Raw genomic sequence first — 23,613 nt, 5'->3', positions numbered from 1 at the left:
CACACCCATACATCCGTTTCGTGTATCTCATACGGAGATTACCGATTCAGTGACCGCCACAGAACAAACTTCAAGGTCAAATTTCCCGTTTCACCAAGTGTACAGTATGTGGCGCAATTTAAAGTGATACGCAAGAAATGTAATTCAATGTTTGAAAAAATAATTTTGATCTTCGTATATGAGAGAATTTTAGGTAAAATTTGGACATATTTTAAATTTGGATTCAATCTTTTCTGTATCGTATTTGGTGCCAATAAAAAAAAAAGTTAGGCTTTCTTCACTGAAAATAAAACATTCTGTTAGGGAATCATTCCCATGACGCACGTGTTTCACGTACTTAGCGGCACCAAACATGGTACCACAAAGAGGCCTAAAGTGTCCGCAGCCCGTTTTATTACCTTGCAACATAAAAATCAAAACTTTCCCGGAGACCAAAAGTTGCGGAACGGCGCAGAACGTTGCGCTTTGATGTCGTTTTGATCGGTCTCCTTTTTCTTTCTCTTGGAGAAGTCAATGGAGGCTCTGGAGTTGCCTGGTGTTTAAACTTGGTAAAATGGTAAAATCAAAACATACTTCCGTGGTGTCGTTGTACCCAGTTTTTGGATGTCGCTGCGGTACGCCACAAGAATAAAAGCATGGGGTAAACGTAGTTCCGACGAGCACTGCCTACACACGTGTGCTTGTGGTTCTAATGGCGTTGGAGGTAACACCCTGCACTTGCACGTGTCGTGCAGAACGAATAGTAGCTTAAATCTCGGCACGTCAGCCCACACGTTTCCCGATGGCGAGCACGGATTGTGTAGGCTTTCCTACAGCGAGGTTTTTCGGCTCAGCGGCACCCAAGAGGGGAAAACTATTTCCGTGGCGGACACAATTTCACCCAGCGTCACGAGGCGGGAAGCCCTTCGGGCGGACGTTTTGCATCCTCTGCCAAGTGTAACGCATTCGCGTATGTATCTTCTTCCGTTTGTGCACGATGTTTGGGCACATTCACCTGCGCCGTAACGTGTTCCGGTGATGACACATCTATGTAATTGTAAGCTGACCTCAAAATTTGACGAAAAAACATCAGGAACAGGTCGAAGCTGTCACTAAGTAAGATTATCCGTGTTCCCTTTCGAAGGGTGACCGTGTTGGCTTAACACGTGAAACACCAACGGGGAAGTAATCATAAAAATAAGAAACAAACTAGAAATATAGGAAAAAAATGTGGGATGTGCGCATCATAAATTTCATTATTTCATGGTTTAAATCAATTAAAATCTAATAAAGTGTGTGGATTTTGCTATTTCTAAAAATTACATTTCAAAATATATAATTTTCTCATTTGAAGTAAATGGTACAAACAAAACATACGTTAAATCAAACATATTATGTAAGCATGACCTTATATTCCTGGGGTAGAATTAATCAAAGACCACATTTTCAAATGAAGAAATAATATTTAAAATTGTATTTAGTCTAAAAGTATTTTCTGTCTAAAAGTTGCCTTTTTCAGTTTTGTATAGGCTTCAATTAAATTGCTAATTCAAATTTTAAAAATAAATAGCTTTTTAATTTTGATCATGGAAAATGATTAAATAAGACAAATAAAAATAAGTTTAAAAAACTCAAAACGAAATACTTGGGTACCGTAACAAATGTTTAAAAACAAGTTAAAGTCCGTCGTGATATGTGTATATTACTATGTTTTCGTTGCTATAGTTAGGACGATCAGAACTTTTTTCTCTATTAGTACTGATTTTTATCTATTTCACTCGCTTTGTTTTTCAACTTTTGCACGTCAATTGACCGGTCGCAATATTTAATCCTTTTTCTACGATAATCTACTCAATCACATTGAATTAAAATGTAATCTTTCGTCAACAATGTTCATACATGTGTCACAAATCTCCAGCTCCTAACAAGACAAAAACACAATCCACAGTAGTGAACGTGTACAAAAAACGAAATGGAAAACTCATTGGCCAGAAAAACGTGCAAATGTGCCGTTCGCCTCTCTCCACTTCCGAGTGCTGAAAACGTGCGCAGCACATCGATAATCAAATTAGGCCGCGGAAAAGGAGGCCACCAGTGACCGAACGCAGTGATCCCCTATAGTGTTGCTCAGGTCGTCGGAAAATGGCTCGTGCGTGGACTGATTTATTGACGACGAAAAGCGCCACGAACGAGTATTTCCCTACCCAGCAGCCGATGAAACGTGCTCCAACGCGCGAAACGCATGGACTCTTCGGACAAAGGGACGTCTTGTCCTTGCCAAGCCAGGGACAAGCAGTTGGAGTAGCTACCACGATACGGTGCAACATCCGCATTTGACCCTGCGCCTGCGATGGTCCACTACGGAGATGGTGGATGGTGCGGGGCCAGAAGTTGGCGGAGATTGACGGACTCCACGGCATTCGTGGCCGCGTGTTGTTCCGTATGATTTAGGAAGCCATATATGTGAGTCCACGTTTCCTGCCCTGCTGCCTCTCTCCAGCGTCGCTTCGCCGTCGGAACAAACTGGCACAAAATCTACCCAGAACAGGTCCGCACAACATCGACACCGCAACAGACGAAAAACAAGTCAAACTAGACCGACATACCGACATACCGAAGCGGCACACTCGGAAGTGGACTTCGAGCGACGTCGAAGTATTTACGCCCGTCCAGGTGCGCCGTCCGTTCGACCGGTTGACCGATGAAGGGTCAAAGAAATAAACAATTTTCGCCACATTGCCGTACCGAGCGGGAGCTGGACATCTCCAGAAGGGAGTCAGTCGGTGCGGGGTCTGCAACGGTAATAAATAAGCGTGCATCGATATTTGTCGCGTGAAGGCCACGAACAGTTAGCGCAAACAGTTCGGCCGGAAGATGGCCGAAGGATGACCGGTTCTATGGCGCAAGACGCTGGCAGAGACGCTGTACGTCTGTCGGAACCGGTGGCATGCGACCTAACCTGCCCAAGTTTGGAGTTCGTTACGGGGGTCATTAGGAGGCATGAGAAATGTGTTTACAACTTACGGTGACGATCGGATTAGTAGCCGCCGTCGGCCAGCCCGGACGAAAGACGACGTTTATTGAAGCATTCCAATTGTTGATTTATGGAGCTGTCTTCCGTCGGGAAGGAGTGGGGATGGTGTGCTTTACACCCGGCGGAGGATAATCCGCAAACAAGGAGATTCTAATTGCAAAGTGGCCAAGTATTGACTGCAGTGGTTTTATTGCCGTCTGCGGGGCGACCACTTTTATGTTTCATTTTCACTTGAAATGGATGTCCTGTCTTGCCATTCCTGGAGACTGCGTGCAATGTTAATTGGTAGGAAGTTATTTTTACCACAAAGTAGGAACTTTTGCAACTTGTTACTCATTTAAAACTTTACGGTATTTCTGTTTATAATTTTTCTCTATCTCTTTTCCCTTAACATCCTTAATGATGTGAAAGTGGCACTCAGTATGTCAGTACGATAATACTGGAAAAGAAGAAGATAATTTTCAAACTGTATTTAAATGATACTAAAGAAATCTAGTGTATTTTGCCTACATCAAAATATTTTACTACTTCAGAACTAATTCAGAGTAGCTCTTCTCAAACTAATGTGATTTTTATCAACCACATTTGTATTCTACTCCACAGAGCAACTTTTTATCGCAAAAATTAAATAGTACATTATGTATTTCAATTGATAAAATTGGCCATTTTAATTTTGAATTTCTGTTTTCATTTGTATTGGCATGCATACTGACGGTTTTCAATTGTAATTTTTCTGTTTGTATTGCCAAAAATAAATTCGATTTCTCACCTTGTTCGTTAAACAATTCGAGCAAATGGATTCAACGCTTATCAAATGTATTTGCAATATTTATTTGGTTGTTAGCCATAACAACCATATATGATTAGTCTTTTACTGAATCCGTCAACTCACTACAGCGAATGATGCTGCTTTTTGTATATCTTGTCCCTCCCATGGCAAACGATCGATATCAAAACGGCCATACCAACCATCGATAGATCAATATCAAAACGGCTATACCAACCATCGATCGATCGATATCAAAACGGCCGACCAATTATATCTAGTTAATACACTAAACATCGAATCTCGAGTCTGGCACCCTCCGGTATTACGAACGGCTGACCACCGATCTATAATATACCGTCTTTCGGTCACACAAACTCTCTTCGGAGAGAGGCCTTGTCCCACTAGGGGATGTCGTGCCACATAAAAAAAAAATACACTAAACAAAAGAGATAAATTAATAAAAATACTTGTAGGTATTTGAAGTTTTTTCCAATCAAAACCTTTTTGTATTTTAACTTTTTAATTTAACTTGAGTAATAATATTTTCAATAGAGAATGTTGGTATGTGTCAAATTCTTTTCACCCTGAACCTGGCGTAAAGATGTTTTAACTCACTTCAAAAGCGTATAAGTACCAAAACCATCACATCAATAAATTGAAACATCGAGAGGAAACATATTACTGCAGCGCAGAAAAGGAAAACCAGGAAATCTACTCCACCAAATGTCGATACAATTATGAGCCAATCTTTCGGTTCGCCAAAAGCGGGAAAAGCGCAAAACAAGTAAATCGACGATCGACGGGGCGCACGCGATAGCAAAATCGAAAGTTTTCGAACCCGCAATCAATACGAAATCGTTACCGTGTGGTCCATCGGCCGGGATTATGGCGGCGGGAACGGTTCCTCCCGCAGGTTGGAAGGCGGAAGATCGACCGCTGGCCAAGATCCGGCCCCAACGCCGATGAAGATTTGCCAACGAAAGCAGATGTGATTAATTAACTTAAAAGGCCGATTAATTGCACCGCCTGATAAAGTGGTTCGGGCGGGACTGTAAATGGTCAGATGCGGATCTGCGGGTCGGTCGGGGTTGGCGGTATGGCGCTAAAATGAAAGTTGATGCTGGAGGGTCACCGCGGATCGGTTAGTGGAAAACCGTTTTCATATCTGTGTCCATGTTTATATGCCCTTGGAGAAAAAATGACCTATCGTACTACAAACAAGGTGGTTTTCCGTTGTGTCTTTTCCCGTCCAGTTACGAACGGTTTAATTTGGCTTTTCCTAAGGATGATCTCAGATTGCCTTGTCAACGCTGTGCCTACGACGCAGGGCACCCGTTTTAATCAATACCGTTGTAAACAAATTAACTACTTTCCAGCGTGCTGAAAATAGAACCGCCTCGGCTTCTCGTTGCTTCGACGTAAGCAAAACCCCGAAAAACCGGGCCCAAACAGGTAACACAACAAGAAACCACACGCTTCCAAACATTTGTTTACGTTCGATACTGCGGCAGGTTTGAAGAATGGCGCTTTTCGGACTTCTTGTTATTTTCCACCGGTACGTTCTCGGCCCTCAAAGTTTTGCAGTTTGAACTCCTGATGGCTTAACCTTTGACGTTTTTTTCTTCACTACCCAGGAACGGCAGGGCGATGGTTCCGTTTCCTTGGCTCAAAAGGGTTGGACTGCAGGAAAGGTTTCTGTTCGCTGCGCCGGTTGTTCGTCTTCGTCCTCGCGCGGTCCCACGGTTGAAAGTAAAACATTAAACCGTCGAGCGCTAAACGACGTTAAACATTTTTGATGACAAACTTTTATCGCTTGCTCCGGCGGACCGACCGGTATCGACTGGTTCAAGATCGCGATAACCTTTGTCACGGTGCAGGTAAACCGGGGACGCCGAGCTGGAGAAAACTCTCAAGTATTTCAATCAATTTTTAATTTTTAATGCCAGTTGCCTTATTGTATCTTTCAATTTACTTCAAGGAGATACGTTGTTTTAAGACTCTTTCAATCTGGATGACGGAATCTCGATCGAATCTGGATAACGTATAATTAAAAAAATGTTTTTAAGTGCATCTAGGTTTGTCGCTTATGGTAAATAAAACATAAAGCATCGATTGTTTTTGTATTATATTGTTTTGATTAATGTTTTTTGGTCATCTTAACAATGGTCTAATAAAAAAGTTATTTTTAATTTCAATATTCAAAAAGTAGGTTAATTTAATTAATTTATTACCACGTTAAAATGTAAAACAATTATTATGATTTTGCAATTATATTGACTACACGATCAAAGAAAATTTCTAAAAATAATTTATCTAATCAGAATATACTGTTAAAATTATTACACCAGTTAGTTTTTTATGTAAATTATGTTCATGCGAAGGTGCATATACCAGAAGCCAAGGTTATTTTGATGAAGGTGTAATTCACCTTAGCCACACTCTCATGAAAAACACCTTGCAAATCCGGTCCATTGACCGATTTTCCCATCGAATTAGCATCTCCTTCGTCCGGCGTGCAGTAAATGTTGATTTACATATTATACTGACATGCAGAAAGCGTCTTCGGTCTAGAGCAAGCACTCCCGGGCACAAAGGCTAGCTTTCACGATCGGCAGATCATTATCTCCTTTTTCGATACGGTAAGGTCGAGCGTTGTGGTAACTGTTTATGAAGAGATAGATTTTGTGTTCCTCGTGACGCTACCCAAATCTCAGTTCGCTTCCGAGCTGAAGGGTTAGCTTTGTTGTGTTGGGTCCGTTCCTGTCGTCGAGAGGGCGCCGACAGAGGGGGGGTTATGGGGAAAAGTTTGATTTGTGAATGGGAAACTTGTGCGGATCTTGCGGAGGGCGAACTTGGACAAATCAACTAAACAGTGATTTTGACCGCCACGAACCAATAACTAAGAGTAAGAAGAACAAACTGAACCCTTTTTTGGGTGATGGGTCAAACGAGAGGGGAGGGTATTGATGAGAAACCCAAGGTAAGTCATCTGGATTGTTTTTATTCATCGGTCGGTCCACGTGCGTCGGTTAGGAAGCAACGGAGTATTTCGATGGAACATAATTCCATTTAAGTTTTTCCTCCCACCGGACACAAACGTTGGACGGGTCGTAGTTAACAATCCGTTTACGAGCCGAAACGGCCTGGCGGAAAGAAAGTGCGATACCGGAACGAACTTGACAGAAGTGAAAAAGCGGGGGGTGTGAGAGAAAAGAACAACCAGCAAAGCAACAACCGTCGCATGGCTACCGTCCCGAAGGCCACGAACTTTACGGTTCGCTTCGCCCTGACCAATGTCGGAATAAATCATTCGTCTTCGGAAGCCAAGTTCGAACTCGGTCAATTCTCGAGCCACCCACGCTCTCACACGCACACGGCCTACGCGTGCCCCGCCCCCTGTCGATCCGTCTGCCCCCGGGGGATTTCAGTCGCTTTTCCACTCGACACAGGGACGATATTGTTCCGGATCCAGGGAGCCCATGGACAAGGGTGAGTGCAAAAGACGACGGCGGGTGACAAGTGACACTACTAGGTCGCCAGGGTGGCTGCCACGACTGGAAATGTCCTTCGAGAGGAGCAGCATCTTGGAGAAAAGCCCCAAATGATGTCACAACCATCAAGGGGTGGGAGGGTTTGGATTTTATCTTCTTTTCTCTCCCTTCTTTGTGAGGGGCGGGATTTTTGGAGCGTACATTGATGTCTATCGAAGGGGCCGAGCGGACAAAGGACGAGACATTGACCCGGCCGGTCGGTGCGGGGTCGTTTGCATACAAATAAAAGGAATCCTTCGTGAGCTAGGAAAGATGGTGAACACTTACCAGCGAGCAGAAAAGACGACGTAGAAACACGGTCACAAAGTGCTCGGAGATGTAGTTGTAGACGGTGTATCCCATCAAAACCTTGAGATCGGACAATAGCAAACAGAAGTGCGTGTTAATATATTGACGGTAACAAAACGGTATCACGCTACAAGAAAGAATTGTACATCTGTAGCAGTTAACTAACATTGCCTTTTATAAAAAAAAGGGGAAATTCTAAAAAATTATATTCCACCGATTGAGGTGCGACAAGAAAGCACTCGAATTATTATTAGCGTAATTATTGTCAGGTTTTACGGTAGTACTGTAATTTTGAGTTAAATGCTGATATTTATATACGCCTATCAGCATTTAACCCAAAATTACAGCACTACCATAAAAGCTGAAAGTAATTACGCTAAATTAGTTACAATTAGTAACAAATATTGTCATATTGACTCTTTCCAACGGTAACAATGTCATTAAACATTTTAATTTAATATTTCATTTAATTATTTCACATTTAACATTATAACATGCGTGTTCTTCCTTCTACTAAAGATTCTATGAACTAGGAAATGTTTATTCAATGCGTGTATTTTTAATTTAATTTTTAAGAACTCATTTTAATTTTTAATATTGTGTTGAGAAACCAACATTAATTGTAAATAAATACTTTTATTATTATTCATCCGTGTTTACGGTCCGTGAAATAACAAAAAGCTCAATCATCCTATGTAAATAAGGAATTCTCTTCCCTTTGCCTTTGTATATTTCACACATTTATTATTCACGATCATTTGCTCGAAAAAAAATGAAATTCATGTACGCAGTAAGTAATTGAAATAAACACATCATCTTAATGATGACTAGTGAAAAGTCCATCAGCCCGGAAGTAAAAGCGACACACTTCAATGTCAATTGATTTTCTTAGGCATTGTCAAGGTAAAGGGCAGTAATTCCACCGATGATAAACATTTCCTGATTCGGTAGATCGGTTCGCTTCACCATCCCGAGGAGTGCTGGTTGTTTGGAAAACATCGGTAGGTATCACGTTTTGTTGAACATCACGAACCGTGATCACGACACGATTGATCAGCATCCGATGACGCCACCGATGTTTACGCGGTGTCGATGTACACACAGGTAACAAGTTTGTTCGCTCGGTACTCACTTTCAGGTGAAACAGGAAGCTGCAAATTTGCGCATATCCGCTCACCGGCGCCTCGTTGCTCTTGGGATTCATCAGATTGACACTGGCGCACACGCGAATCTTCACCGTTCGCGGGCGGCATAGACGACGAGATCGGCAGAGACACACGTGCTACCGTATCCGAACTATGAACTCCCGCACTCTGATGAGCGTCGATCCAGGCAGCACCCGGAACCGAAACCAGCCATCCAGTGGAAGAACTTCAAACTTTCGGCACTGCTAGCTTCACCGTGTTCCGGACGTCACGAGCGTCCATCGGGTGTCCTGCTCGTAGATGGCGCTCTGGATGTGTACTGGCTTTCCCGCAGCACACGGACCAGTGCAGCAGGTACGCGCGTGTCACAAGGCTTTCCCCTCGGCAGCCGAAGCGCTACGTCCCGTTGCGCTTTCACGTACGCAGATGGAAACGTGCTATAAAAATAGTCCCGATACGGCACACATGCAGGCTCAATCAGCGTACGAGAAGCACCCCCGATCGGCTGGGCAGCATTAGTGGCACGACCAACGCTTCAACAACATGGGCACAGGGGGAGAAGAAAAGGCTCATTGAAGCATGAAGCGAAAGCAACAGCGAAAACTAAAGGACACTTAGCAAAGGCTCCAGTAATGGCGGCGGGCGAAACACGTGTCGGTGGAAGGTATCGTAAGCCGGTTCATAAGGAAGGCTGTGTCGTTGTTGGCCAGTACGTCAGGCTACCATGTTGCCCTTGAGCCCTAATGCACAGTGAGTGTTAAAGCCAGGCTAAATAGTTACTCATCAGCCGCACGTTAGGGTGTTTCTGTAATTTTGTTTTGAGTCAACTTCTCATGAGGTGTTATAAGGTCCTGTTATACTTTAATCTTTTAACCTTGGCACACAGATTTACTGATGCAATATCTTAGAAACTACTGAAATTTAAACGAATTTTAAGAAAATGATTGCTAGGTTTTATTTTATTCTGTCTTTGGTAAACGCATTATATATACGCTAATCTTTGGTTTACCAACATTTACCATCAAATTCATAATTACTAGCTGTCATTTTGGAAGCAATAAGAAATGGGACTTTATTTTTAACATTCATTTAATAAATAATATCATAGGAAATAAGGTTTGGGGGGTCCGCGACAGCCGAGCGGTAGCGCCGGTTAGAAAATCGGCCCATGAGCGCCGGGGCTCACCACCTCGACGGCGTGGGTTCGAATCCCAACCGAGACCGGACCCTCCCCTGTACGAGAGGACTGACTATCCACGTACAACAGGGAAACAAGTCTCGTAAGCCCTTAACGGGCAGGCATGACCAAGAGGTCGTTACGCCAAGAAGAAAGAAGAAGGAAATAAGGTTTACACAACAAATGAAAAACCATAAGAACAGTCTTTCACCTGAAAAATAGCATCAACATTTTATATTAAACTGTAGTTTTAAGAATGAATCGTTAGATATGTGATGTATTCAATAAAAATATCAGTAAAATAAAAGAGTCTGGAATACGAATGCTTCTTAGTTTGTGAAATTATTTTATTGACAGTACAAGGGATGGATACTATTTTATTGAAACTGGTTGAGTAGTTGGACATAGTAAATTCAATAATTTTGTATAATAACAATTCTACAGACGATCACCGATTGCAACATCTTTAAAGAAAATTCCAAAAAATTTGCATCAAATCCATTTGGTTTAGCAGTGGTTTTATAAAAGGGTAGTAGTAGTTTAAAATAATTAAACGTTTTATGTTATCTTTTTTGGAGCAAAAATCAAGTTACTCATTTTTCTAAATACTTACCAAATTTTACCGAAACAGTTGCCCACTGTCAACCAGCAGTTATCAGCGTGGCCGTACCTGATCGCCCCGATAATCCAAACTGGTTACTTGGCTCGGGAGTGTAAGCTAAGGAGAAAAATACACACAAACCCACCGAACACTATGCTCTAATGCGCGTGCCAACCATTATTACACGGAAGTATCCGGTAATTGGCCTCAGATGAGCGTTGGCCACTCGTGACGGCGCCACCATCGAGGGTTGAACGATCAGAAAGTCCAGATTGCGTTTGTGCACAGTGACATAGTTTTATTGTAATACCGAACAAATACATTCATTCTTTGCGCCCCATTTGGAATAGCACGGGGTTACGGAGCGCCCATGTCCATGTGGCAGTTGCATTTGCTAAGAAGCTTATCGACTCGATTTTCTATCATACTTGTGGTGTACTTTCGTCCTCAGACGGGGAACACGTGTTGTTAGTTTTGTGAAATTGTTTATCAATTTTCCTAATTTATCCATCATAGCTTATGTTAAGTCTTCCTCGTCTATGGCATCTGAACAAACAATCCGCTAGTCCTACTCGTAGATACCTAGCGCTGGAATTGGCCCTATCGAGAACAATAAATAGAGACGCACGCATTCTCCTCTCCTACACAGTGTACCAGTGGGTTAAAATCACACCGATACGGCTCTCTCGGCGTAATAAATAGTGTCCATAAGTTAGCGAGCTAAAAAACTATCTTACCATACACTTTTGCTATACCTAACATCCGGAAATGGACCTACACGTTCATTTAGTTTTGCTTGCCTTGGATTGATGAACACATGGCAGTTTGCGTGTGCCATGATTCGTTAATGCTTTTCTCTACATAGCTAGAGCTCTATGGAGATTGACGATGGCGCGGGCCAGCTCGGTGGTTTTCTTTGTACAACTATCGTCCCGCCGTCCAGGCGGTATTCGTTCGGAAGCCTCTAGCAGGCTGGGAAGTAGTGACTGGGCAGTGTAGCATGTATGTGTTTACGTACAAAGTGGCAGTTTATAAGAGTAGTTCTACAAGTCTTGTATTTGGCTTAACATTCGTCTCCAACGTCTCGTCGGTGGCGCTGGGTGGCGTACTCAGAGATTAGAAAACCGAATCTGCACGAACGAACGGGTAGCGAATCATCCTTACGCATCTCCTGGAGCTCCTCCGTCTAAGCGTATGAGAATTTGTATGGCTACGTATGTACAAAGAGTACTTGGCGCTCGAAGGCGACGGCGCCCTAGTTCATCGCCAAACATTCGCTCAGCAGCACGTTGTGCAGATCATCCATGTCCGTCCAATCCTTGCGCTCGTTGCGTACGACAATGTTTCGGATGCATCCCTTGAAGTTCTCTCTCATCAGGAGTGTTCCGCTGGATGCGGCATCTGAGGAAAGGAGGTTAAAAAAGGTAGATCATTTAAATCCACTTCTTCAATGGCGGATCTCTCGTGCGATCACTCACCTGGAAGTCCTCCAATGTACAGTGGTGCTTTGGTGTTGACCCGCCCAAATCCGGTAGTACCGTGCGGGAGGAGCGTCGTTGGGGGATATTCATTAACCCTCAACACGATCTGATGATCTTCGTACAGGGCGGAGATGTTATGCCACCGATTGTCGCAGAGTGTGTACTTGGATGGAAGCGCTGTAGAGACGCGCGTTGGATTTCCATCCCCATTGTCCACCGAAAGGATAATCTGATGATGAGGAAAATAAGAACAAGAGAGATGTAAAAGATGATCGTGTTTGGAGCATCAAAAACATACATTTCCATTGGAAATCTCCAGCGAGAACGCAGGGAATCCGTTGATTTGGTCGGCAACACTCATCAGAATACCGTTCATCTCTGACGTTCGCACCTCGAGTTCGATTTCGACGAATTTTCCTACGTTGAAGTTGCGCTCTGGAATTGGAACAGAAAAGTAAAATGAGGCTTTTGCTCCGAGCACCCATTATTTCGTCTTCAAAAACTCACTGTAGATAGCGTACGCGTCACCCGGGAAGTAGGAACCCCGTTCGATGCGAGGGAAACACTGGCCCACGTTCAGATGGCGACCGGGTCGTGCCAGATCCTGCGTGTTGTTATTGACGGAGAACTTCCGCAGGCAGCCCTTGAACTCCTCCGGCCGAGGTTGAAGCTCCTTTGGCAGAATCGGTACCTCATCTGGCAGACCGCCAATGTGCAGCGCATTGGCCGCGTTCAGTTTCTTTGGTAGTTTAAGCTGGGCCGAGCTAAGGCTGCTGCCGATCTGTACACTCAGTGTCGCCTTCTTCTTGATGCTGCTCAGCGTTACATGATGCCACTGGCCATCGTTCAGCTTCGGTGGCAGCAGCAGCTGTTCCCGTTTGCGGCCACGAACCGTCAGCTTCAGCACACCATCCTTCAGCGACAGCATGATGAAGTGTTTCGCCTTCTCTTTGGTACCCTGTAAAGGCATAAGGGAATGTTTCTCTCGGTAAGAAACACGATCACCAGGATGGAGCAGCATAAGAGCAACGTGCTTACCAGCGCAACGAACAGGATACCGTTCGGGTAGAACGTCCGGAAGTCGAACTCGATGTGGAAGTTTCGTTGCCAAATGTGTCTCGCCTGGACGGTCACAACGGAGTAGCTCTGCGGCTTATCGCCATACTTGAACGCGTTCGGTTCGTAGGAGTAGCTTCCGACCTGTGCGGGAAAAACGGTACGCAAGTTGAAACAGCGGTCAGCGGATCTTCGGCCCAGGTGAACGTGTCGACATTACCTACTCCGCCCGCAGGGGTGGTTTTATTCTTTTGGGGTCAAGAAGCGTCTAATGCGGTGCATTACTATTTGTTGGCAGTGTGTGTAGGTACGGCACGAAAGGCCCGGTTAGTAAATCGATGGCGTTGATGGGTTGGCATTGATTAGAGCCCATGGTTTTATTTTTTTTGAGGCTAGCGTGTGTCAAGCTAACGAACTACACGTGGTTCAGCGACTGGATTTGGGTTACACCTGTTTTTGCTCCTTCCGAACACCATACACTATCCATTATCCCAACCTTAGTCTAATTTAGCTATGATAGTATTGTATCTAGAATAATTTTGACATGCAAATAGAAACAGGAAAAGAAAATCCCAAAGCCACTTTTTTATATCTACCGCAGCACTAGAATACTATTACTAAACTAATTCACTCGCTAAAACCAACTCCCCAGGGGTGTTTAGTGTCTAACAACCGCCTTCTTCTTCCTTTGAGTTAGTAGCATTATCAACACTCTGCAAGTACAGAAAGGTTAGACGTGAGAAAAAGAAATAAGTGATGAGTGATCGATAGACTGTATCGGTGTTAACGATGGTCTGCGTACAGAGAAGTTCCAAGTGGAAACATATATCACTGCATTGGAAGTGCTCCAAACAAGAAACCATCCCTGTAGCAGCCATCTTTAATGTTTTCTAGTGTAATAATGCCGCACTGAGTGCTAGTAGGAGGTGGTATGATATCCTCGGTGTGAGATGGAAATAGCTGAACCGTAGCTGTTCACTTTGAACTTACACGATGGCAACCTTCCGGGGCCGCCTTGAAGCTTCGACCGATCGGTTCCGTCTTCATGAGCGCCGTGTACAATCCCTGGCTACCCATGGCCGGCCCAGTGCGCCCCATCTGTACGTTGGTGAAGTTCATCGCCTGCCCGAACGAGAGGGTCTGATTGTTGAACACCACGTTCGCCACCACACCCTTGAGGCCTTCGAACACTTTCGAGAGTGAATCGAACGACGGATCGTCCGGAACACCGCCGATAAACAGACCCCCGGATGCGCCCGGCATGTTCACCACCGACGATTGTAGCGTCTTCGACATCTGGAACTTATCATCCACACGCAATTCCACGAGCCGGCCTTGCTTGACCACGGTTAGGACGTGGTACTCGCCATCGTTCAGTGTGTCGTTGGAGACGAGCTCAATGCGTCCCGTTCCCGCATCCATCCAGAGGTTTACCCGACCCTCGGAAAGGAACACCGAGTAGTTGCCCAAGGTGTCCTTCGAATCGTAGTCATCTTGCACGCGCGTTGGATACGCGGACAAGAGCAGCAGACAATCCGGCTGCATGGTACGGAACACGAAGCCAAAGTTGGCTCGCTTTTTCAGACTGAAGGAAGGCAACTCGACGTAACCGTGGCCGAGGAAACCGGCCTGCACGATCGTACTATCGCAGGACGTTTCGATGCCGAAGTGGGTCGTACTGTCAAGCGGATCGTACGAGCTGCCCCCAATCAGTAGACCTTTCACGCAACCCAGGAACGCATGGTCGGCTCCGGGAGCCTTGGTTGTGCCCGTTTGGAATCCGGGTGGAACACCTCCGAGGTAGTAGTTATCGCTCAACACCGGAAGCATGGTCGCTCCGATCGGTTTGGTTGGCGAACCGTGAATCGGTTCATCGTGGTTCACCTTTAGCACACCGACGTCGGTCGTTGATCGACGGTACATTCGGGAAGCTTCCACCTCGACCCATCTGCCGGTGTTGTAGCGTTCCGTTGTGTTGAGTTCGAGTCGCGTATCGTCACCGTAATCCACTCGGAACACCAGCAACCCTTGGTAGAGTGTCAACGAAATGGAACGGTTCTGAAATAAAAATAGAACATTATTTACTGCCCACTCGAACAGAGGAATAAGTTATCGGCTTACATTCTTCTCATCAAGCGCCAGGAAGATAAGCGCATCCTCATCGAGCGTTTTGAAGCTTAAACTCAAACTGAACTGGGCCTTCGTCCTCGCATCGCTGGCCCGTTTCAAAACGGCATACCCATTGCCGTTGAAGTTCCTCTCGTTCGTCGAACTGACAATCTCCTGTGGGCCCAGCATTGCCCCGTTACACTTCCCACTCGAGCTGGTAAAATGCCACAGTCCCATTTGTCGCTGATCCACGTACAACTGACTCACTGCCACTCTCAGACCCTGGCTCGGTTCCAGCTCCGGCACACGCAGATCATCTGGAATGCCACCAACCCAGATTCGGTTGCTCGGACTCACGTTAAGTGTGGTGAAGGCGGGACTGCTGGCACCGGTCACGGGACGTGCATTGATCAATACCCCATTCGGTGACATTTGGCGGACATTCAGAGTGCCGAGGTTGAATGTGCGCGTTGCGTCAATGAAGTACCACGCATCGTCGTTCTTCAGGTCACGATGCTGAATCTCCTGCGGGTGCGTAATCTCCGCGATCGACCCATTCAAGCTCCAAAGCATTCGAATTCGGCGTTGGCGTAACTCCAACGCGATGAACCGCCGGTCATCACCCTCGATGTACGCGAGCGGTGAACTCTGCACGTTGGGATTGGTTAAAGCTATCGACATCACCAACCGGTTGGTTGTCGATGGGCCAAAGGATGCCGGTGCGTACGATCGAATACACTCTTCGGCTGATTCCATCGAGACACGTATCTGCAAGGTTAGGACATTCGTTAATTTTTTCCTCACAGTAAAAATTAACTATCTATCTACTGTACTTACACCTTCCGCCTTATGCTTGGCCATGGCAATCAAATCCCGCAGCTCTTGCAGATGCGCCGAAAATGTTTGGTTCCACGCCTTAAACCGTTCACCTTGTGTGTGGGCGAGCGCTTCCATGCCGTTCAGCTTGTCCTTGGCTTTGCGAATATTTCCGAACGTCTGCGAGACGTTCTCCTCGGCCATCCCGAACTTGGTGTCCCATTCCGGTTCGAGGGATTTCAGTTTCAGCTTCAGCTTATACACGTCACTGTTCAGATTGATTGCGTCCTGGCGCACGAACTTCATCTGCTCCGACATGATACCGGCCCGGTCTAGGTCTGATTGGACGGTTTTCATCGCTTCCCCGCGCTCCACCTTACCGAGTTCATCCATGAGGTTGTTGTTTTTGATCGCCGTCTCCCAGATTTGATCCTTGAGATTCTGTACCGTCTTCTCCTTCTGGATCATCGTTTCGTTAAGAGCTGGAGGAGTGAGTGACAATAAAACAGTGATGTAAGAATGCTTCTTTCCGAATAGATGACTGTTTGTTAAACTTACCAGTCGCCTTCGTAAGTTCCCTGTTCGCCCGATTAGTCAGATTCGTCGATACTTCCAACGCCTTCTGGCTCTGATCGCTGATCGTAACGTCGTGCTGCGGGTGAATAAGTTGATCGGCTTTCTCGACCATGTTTGTCGCATTGTCTGCACTCTGCTGTGCGACCACTATCGCACCAATGATGTTCTCATAGGCCTGGCTCGCTTCCATCGCCTTTGCCGACGCATCTTCGGTGGTTTGGAACTTGTTTCGAATGTGATCCGCTTTGGCTTTCAGCTGCTTGGCGTGCCGGACAGCTTTGGGTATTTGCGTTTCGAGGAGGATACTCTTCTCCCGTATCAGATCCTCAGTCGATTCGCTCAATTGCTCGATGAGCGCGTGGAGTGTTGCATTGTCCTGTGTGAGCTGGCCGTAGTTATCATCCAGCTGCACAAGGGCAACATCCGTCGCGGACATGATGTTCGTGTCGAGCAGCTTCCTAATACCTGTTTCGTCCTCGAGTGCCTGAGCGTACGCGTCACGTGCGCGGTTGAAATGCTTCTGGTTGGTGGTCTGATACACTTCCGTCTCTTGCACGTGCCGGAACACCTGCACCGTGTAGTTCTGCAGATTGTCCGCCTTATAGTTGATCTGTTCGATTTCGAACTTTAAATCATCTAAACGTCTATTCTGTCCCGCCACCGTTTTCGACTCGTTCGACCAGTGATCGTACTGCTTGTTGGCACAGTCCATCACCGTTCCGTCAAACTCCATCTTGCCGTAGCGATCGCGGATGTCGGTCAACAAATCGTTCGCCTCCTTCACTGCCAGCGGCAGCTTGATGTGATGATCTCCTACGCCGTAGTTCTTTAGTACCTGTATGGTACTGCGCAGATCGCCGTCGATCACATTGATTTCATCAAACAGATCCATCGCACGCCCCATAGACTTGCCGATTTCATCCTCACGGTTCGTGACTCGTTTGTCCAGCTTGCCTAGTCGTTTGTTCAGTCTGGTAGCATTTCGCTTTAGGGGTTCGGCGAAGTCCACGGTGAACTTTTTAGCCATATCTTCCGCTTCCAGCAGCCGGGCAACACGATTCGCGTACTGCCGCGTTTTCGTTTCGTACTTCGTTAGCTCCACCCAGGGTGCGGGAATACCATTGCGATCGATGTGCGATGTTTCCTCGTCCAAACGGCTCGATAGCACCTCAAAGTCATCCATTAACGTGACAGTACAGTTGTCGCAGACTAAAAAATAAAAATGTTCATAAAATTGAAGAATAAAATAAAAGAGAATGTCTTGAGCGACGTCAACTTACTTTTACACCGATAATCCTGGACGATATGCTTGGGCAGTTCGCACCGATCACACTTCTTTCCCGTCACCCCCGGTCGGCAGTGACACTCCCCGGTGTAGCGATCACACTCGTCCGAAATACTGCCCTCGCGGTTACACTCGCATGCCTCACAGTGGCCATTATCCAGATGCGGATGGCCATAGTACCCCCGCATGCAATTGTCACACAGCGCTCCGGTGTAGCCTACTTTGCAGATACAGTGCACGTCGCTTCCACGGACCGTGCAGCCACGGGCAAAGTTCTTGCGCGTTTCTGGACACGGACAGGCAGAACACTGGCCAATGTTTGGGTCTCCGTAGAACCCTTCCGCGCATCGTTCACAGTGCTCGCCGCCGGTATTGTTATGACAGTTCTACGCAACGGATAGGAAGGGTGAAAACAAATGTAAGGAGTTTACTTGGATGGAATCAAGTCACCACATTCGCCTGAAGATCAATCAGTAGGCTTAAGGAAAACTTACCAAACAGATCCCCGTTTCAGGATCACATTCGTCACTCCGTCCGTTACATCCGCACGGTAACACCTTCCCAATCATATCCTCGATTGTGGCCCACTCCAGGTCGACGATGGGCAACCGATGCCGGTAGTATCCTTTACCCGGATTTTGACACGACAGCCCACTGTATTTCGGAGGACAACTGCATCGTTCCACACCGTACGCGTGATTGTTTTCGGCTCCTGCAACAAATATCCCCGTGTCGAGCGTGACATTTGTGAGTCTGAAAAAGGAACTTGATTAGCTACAGGTGATCTACATCGGGCTTGGTTTTCGGGTTGTCCTTACACAACTTCCTGGAAGTCCATTGTGATCGTTGCGCGGATGAATATGTGACGCACGTCTTGAAGGGCCGTCATCAGGATCGTCCGGTTGATCCACGATCCGTCGTAGTGGTTACGCCACAGACTCCCGAACAACCGTACCGAGTGTGACTCAACCGTTTGCCCATACCGAATCGGGTTTTCGTAGTGGTCCAGCACCAGATTCTCGTGCGTGTGCAGCTGCACCAGTGGGAACTGACGCAACGATGGTTCAGGAATGTTCACACTCGCACCGCCCGTAATGAGGGTGAAGTTAAGCAGCCCTCCATAGCTGCTGGTCCGGTCACCCAGGAACTGTGGTGGCAGTTGGAAGTACAGTGGATAGCGGAACATGACGTACGAACCGATCGAAACGTTGCCCGTCGAGCTCGGGATAAGGTCGAGGTTGTTCATGCTGGTGATATTGACGTCCTCGCGGTGTGTCCGTGAACCTTCGAGCTGCAGGATCGCCACATAGTCCACCTCGGACTGACCTTCCTGACGTTCGAGATACTCTACACTCAAATTGCGCGCCCCTTGCAACCGAACCTGACCCCACGAGTGGTCACTCTGGGTGCATTGGTCCGCCCGGCCGAAGCAGAAGCACCGGGCACATCCTTCCGGATGGATCGCCGCTAGCCCGAACGTACCCTGCCGGCACTGGTCACACTTCTGGCCGTACACCATCGATTTGCACAGACACTGGCCGTTCCGGTCGCACGGGAAGGTTCCATCGACAGCCTGCACGGTGCCCCGTTCGTCGCAGGCACATCGATGACAGATCGGGTAGCCATAATACCCGGCCGCACACTCGTTGCACTGCCGCCCGGTGTACCCTTCCTTGCAGCTACACTGACCGTTCTGCTTGTCGCACGCCTGCCCGATCGATCCGACGATGTCGCAGGCGCAATGTTTGCATCCCTTCTGGAACTCGTTGCCCCAGGTGTTGGCAATGCAGGACCGACACTCGTGGCCGTTGCTGTTCGCCGGGCAGATGCACCGACCCGTATCCGGATCGCACACGTACGACGGGCTCGTGCAAACATCACATCCTTTGGAGAGCGAGAAAACCCTTCCGTTAATATACCTTCGGGGAAAGAATTCTGTGGTTACTTACGTTTACATCCCTGTGCGCTGAACCCGTAGAAGCCACCCTGGCACCGGTCGCAGCTGATACCGTCGACGCCGGGCTTGCAGAAACACTGGCCCGTGTTGAGATCACACTCCCCCCGCTCGCTTCCGTTCGGGTCACACGAACACGCAACGCACCCATCGCCGGCGTTCAGGTTCCAGAAACCCTTCCGGCAGAGGTTGCACTGGCGTCCCTCGATGTTCGGCTTGCAACGGCACTGGCCCGTCCTGATGTCGCAATCGGGACCAATGGATCCGTTCGGGTGGCAGTTACAACCTGCGAAAAGAGCAGTAAAGAAGCATCGTTAAATAAGGTATTAGAAAGCGGACCTCTTGGGAAGGAAGAAAATCTTCTCGAAGTGGGTGAAATCAAGACATCATTCTGATTAATAGGAAGTTCCAGGAATTGGAGGAGGTTAGTGAAAAATGTTGAAAAACCCATCAAAGATCGGGTTTGAGCGTGGCGGTGATATCGGTAAACATTCGATCCGGAGAAATGGTCAATCGGCCTCGCTCCCCACCACGTACCCCGTCCGTGACTCACGACCGACGTCCACCACCTCTGCGCCGCATGGGAGCGCGCACGCACTCTGGCGCACTTGATGAAGATCGATTGTTGCGCAAAGCCCCGGACCCGGTTTGCGAAACCGAACGAATCGCTCCGAGCCGATCGGACATTAATCGACGGGCATTCCAATGGCGCTGGCAGGGCGTGCGATCCAACCTCTCCCCCTTCCCAATGTCCCCGGTCGGCCACTTAATAGGCACGTTAATTGGGCATACCAACGCCAACATGCTACCGCACTTGAGACGGGCGAAACAACGGCCATTTGAGAGGCCGTTTGCGCGCCACGAGTCCCTGCGGATCAATCCGAACAAAGTATCCCGCGTGGAGCCTAAATGAAAAGGTAAACTTCTTTCTCCTCACCCCTGCGTCAAACGCGTCACGATTGCGCACAGCTGGAAGTGAACGGCAACCGCCGGGGTAAAAGTAATCTCGGCCAATCTTTCGAACCGGAGCTTCGGGCACTTCAGGAGGATCTTGGATTTCGTTTTATTTTTCCTTTTTTGTCAACGAATTTCGTGCGTGTGCTTGTGCGTGTGTGTGTGTGTGATGAGACGAAGAAGATCACAGGATAACGAGAGCATGGGCACTACAATTTTCCCATAAATCTTTCGCACTCTCTCGGTCAATCGGTGTAGCGTGGTGGAGAGTTTGTTTTTTGGGCTCCAGATTGTTTTTTCCCACCCGGGTTCTGCCGTCAAAATTTCACTTCGGCATAAATCTTATGCTGCGTATGGAAGCGATGCTGACGCTGGCAGAATGACCGACGGGGCCCGTTGGTGCAGTTTGACAAAGTCAAATTATGCCGTAAATCAGAATGATTTATACGCTCGCGTTTGGTAAATCAAATATTTGATTTATCATAATTGAACTCAACTTCCTGGGAGGATTTTGCTGAGTTCCACAAACAATCGATGTAAAGGGTTAAATTCGTGACAAAAGGGAACGGTAGAGAACGGTTTATGTATTGGTCAGGTAAGATCGAACGATGGTGGAAGCGTTGAACGTTGACAGGGAAAATGGGAAATTATTTTTCAGGGATAAAGATATTTCTTTTTAAGTAATTAATCTAAATAACTAACAAATCTTTCGAGCTGGTTCAAAATTTTCATGAAACATTAAACTTGATTATAATACGTAAACTATCCTTAATTACTTCTCCCATGACTTTGATGCAAGATAAGAAAATAAAATCAGAAAAAAAAAACATGTTTGTGGACGGGTTTTCTGCTTTCGTTCGGAAAAATAAACCATTTCCCCATGCCGTCTGCACGTCCTGTGAGCGTATGGTTGATTTAAAAACCATCCTCCCTCCTTCGAAGATCATGATCCCGAACCGCAATAGGAAATTACTCTTCCTGCTGTTACAGCATCACCTTGGCCTAAAACTAGCACTCGATTTACTTTAATTAACAGAACCCTCGCGCCTGTAACCTGCCACGGCAACTGACCAGGTACACGTAAAATTACTTTACCATAAACACATTATGAGTAATGCTATGGAACTTCTCGTTGTACATCGACCGCACTTAGCGATCGAGCAGGCAAAAATTTGAGCGGATGGACAAGCTCTTGGAATCATCCGAGTGCGGGTGCTGCAGGTGGCGGAGGAGGAGACGGTAGAGATGGAAATGAACCGGGCACGGTAAAGTAAATAGTCATGCTGTGAAAATTTTCTATCGCGCCTGCGGGGGGTCCATTGGTCAAGATATGCCATTTTTCGTTGGGGAGGGTAACCGCAAGGGTGGATGAGAATATAATTAAACGATTAGTCTACGCCGAGCCCCGATCCAAAGTGTAAATGAATGTGGAAGAAGAAGTGAGCTGAATTCCAGGAAAAAAAAGCCATTTAGCAATGTTTACCCGATCGCTGCTAGATATCAAAGATCCAGCCCACACCTTCGATTAGATAAAGTAAACCTTCGTAAGACATGGGCATCTTTGCAACTTTTATGGAGCCTCTACTTTCGCGAGAACCACCATGAATCCGATAGGAATGCCTCATGTACGTGTTTCGTGTTCATTGCATCACATTATAAAAGGAAAAGCAGAAACAAACAGTACCTGAGGGAAGAGTCTCGCCTAATGGGTGTAGTGTTTTTATGGGGTGCCAATCCGGTCCAGTGATTTATGGTTGTTTTGGGAGGAAAAAAGATGGATTGAAGTCACACTCGACAGTACGCGAGAGCCCCGTCTAATTCGAGCGATTCGGTAATGTGATGATCATTGAGGTTTTTGGAGAATTTTAATGGGAGCTTAGGGATGAAAATAGAATTCCTACCGTAAGTGATATCATCCGCAATGTGACACAGAGCCACAAAATATTAACCACGTTTGCATCGTCGTAATATATTACAGTAATAAAAGCATTGCTAGGAGCATAGCTTTATACCAAGCTTAAAAATAAAATTTGAGGGATTTTAGAACAAAATAAGTAAATTAAAAGTTAAATTCAATGTTTAAATGATTGAAATAAAATAAATTTTCAGATTGAACACAAAGTTTTACACAAGTTTTTAAATAAAATGTAAACATGTTTGAGGTACACTAGCATATAAAAGATAATTAAATAAAAAACCAAAATTAAATAAAACAATCGTTCAACCTTCTTGTTTTAACCATTTGTTTTAAATTGGTTCATTATAGTAGTAAATTGTCGAGCTAATTCAATTATGAAAACTTTGTGTAAACAATATCTCTTCCCGGATTAGTTGAAATTACGGCGGTATTACTGGGGCATGGCGCACGCTAACTCATCAGACATGCAACACGTGATCCCACAAATCGCCCGGCTTCGGAAGATTGACTTCCCGTAAGCGGGGGTAATAATTTACTTGTCCGCTTTTGATCTCCCGGGCCCGTTAAAACAAACTGCGAAGTCAAACAGAAAACATTGTCCCTCGGGTGCGGGACCCGAGGAGGGTGTCCGAACGGGCACGTGGATGTGTTGTAGCCGAGAGGTGCGATAAACCTAATTTACAGCTCCTCCAGCCGACGATGTCCCAGCCGTACCCTCGAATCGTCCAGGATCGCGTTGCGATACCTCGATAACGATCGTAATAATTTATCGACTTTCTAGCGAGAACGTCAGGTCTGGGTCGTCCCAACGTTCCACGAATCGCGCCACCGAAGCAAGAGGTGCTAATGGGGAAAAGGGACACCGTGGTGGTGTTCCCGTTGCAAGGTGGTGAGAAAATTTACGACGAATCTCCCGGAAC

The 23,613-nt window shown here is 46.4% G+C and overlaps 2 protein-coding genes across 2 annotated transcripts in view; both read right to left on the bottom strand.

The window, feature by feature from the left end:
• Positions 1–8,825, bottom strand: part of LOC131284281 (dual specificity tyrosine-phosphorylation-regulated kinase 4-like) — a 68,063-nt gene extending 59,238 nt beyond the window's left edge. Inside the window, exons 1-2 of the mRNA XM_058313138.1 lie at positions 8,754–8,825; positions 7,595–7,681 (exon numbers count right to left, since the gene is read on the bottom strand). Coding sequence (XP_058169121.1) covers positions 7,595–7,681; positions 8,754–8,825 — 159 coding nt within the window. The remainder of the gene's footprint in view (positions 1–7,594; positions 7,682–8,753) is intronic.
• Positions 8,826–11,799: 2,974 nt separating this feature from the next.
• LOC131293266 (laminin subunit alpha-1) overlaps positions 11,800–23,613 on the bottom strand; it is a 94,230-nt gene continuing 82,416 nt past the window's right edge. The window contains exons 10-22 of the mRNA XM_058321347.1: positions 19,817–20,107; positions 18,686–19,751; positions 18,362–18,620; positions 17,863–18,253; positions 16,565–17,791; positions 16,028–16,488; positions 15,203–15,958; positions 14,072–15,139; positions 13,064–13,225; positions 12,533–12,983; positions 12,324–12,460; positions 12,023–12,254; positions 11,800–11,945 (exon numbers count right to left, since the gene is read on the bottom strand). Of these exons, the coding sequence (XP_058177330.1) occupies positions 11,800–11,945; positions 12,023–12,254; positions 12,324–12,460; positions 12,533–12,983; positions 13,064–13,225; positions 14,072–15,139; positions 15,203–15,958; positions 16,028–16,488; positions 16,565–17,791; positions 17,863–18,253; positions 18,362–18,620; positions 18,686–19,751; positions 19,817–20,107 (6,647 nt within the window). The remainder of the gene's footprint in view (positions 11,946–12,022; positions 12,255–12,323; positions 12,461–12,532; positions 12,984–13,063; positions 13,226–14,071; positions 15,140–15,202; positions 15,959–16,027; positions 16,489–16,564; positions 17,792–17,862; positions 18,254–18,361; positions 18,621–18,685; positions 19,752–19,816; positions 20,108–23,613) is intronic.

This window comes from Anopheles ziemanni, chromosome 2, assembly GCF_943734765.1.
Source record: "Anopheles ziemanni chromosome 2, idAnoZiCoDA_A2_x.2, whole genome shotgun sequence".
Lineage (NCBI taxonomy): Eukaryota > Metazoa > Arthropoda > Insecta > Diptera > Culicidae > Anopheles > Anopheles ziemanni.
The sequence above is the reverse complement of the archived record's forward strand: the minus strand, read 5'-3'. Positions and strand labels throughout refer to the sequence as shown.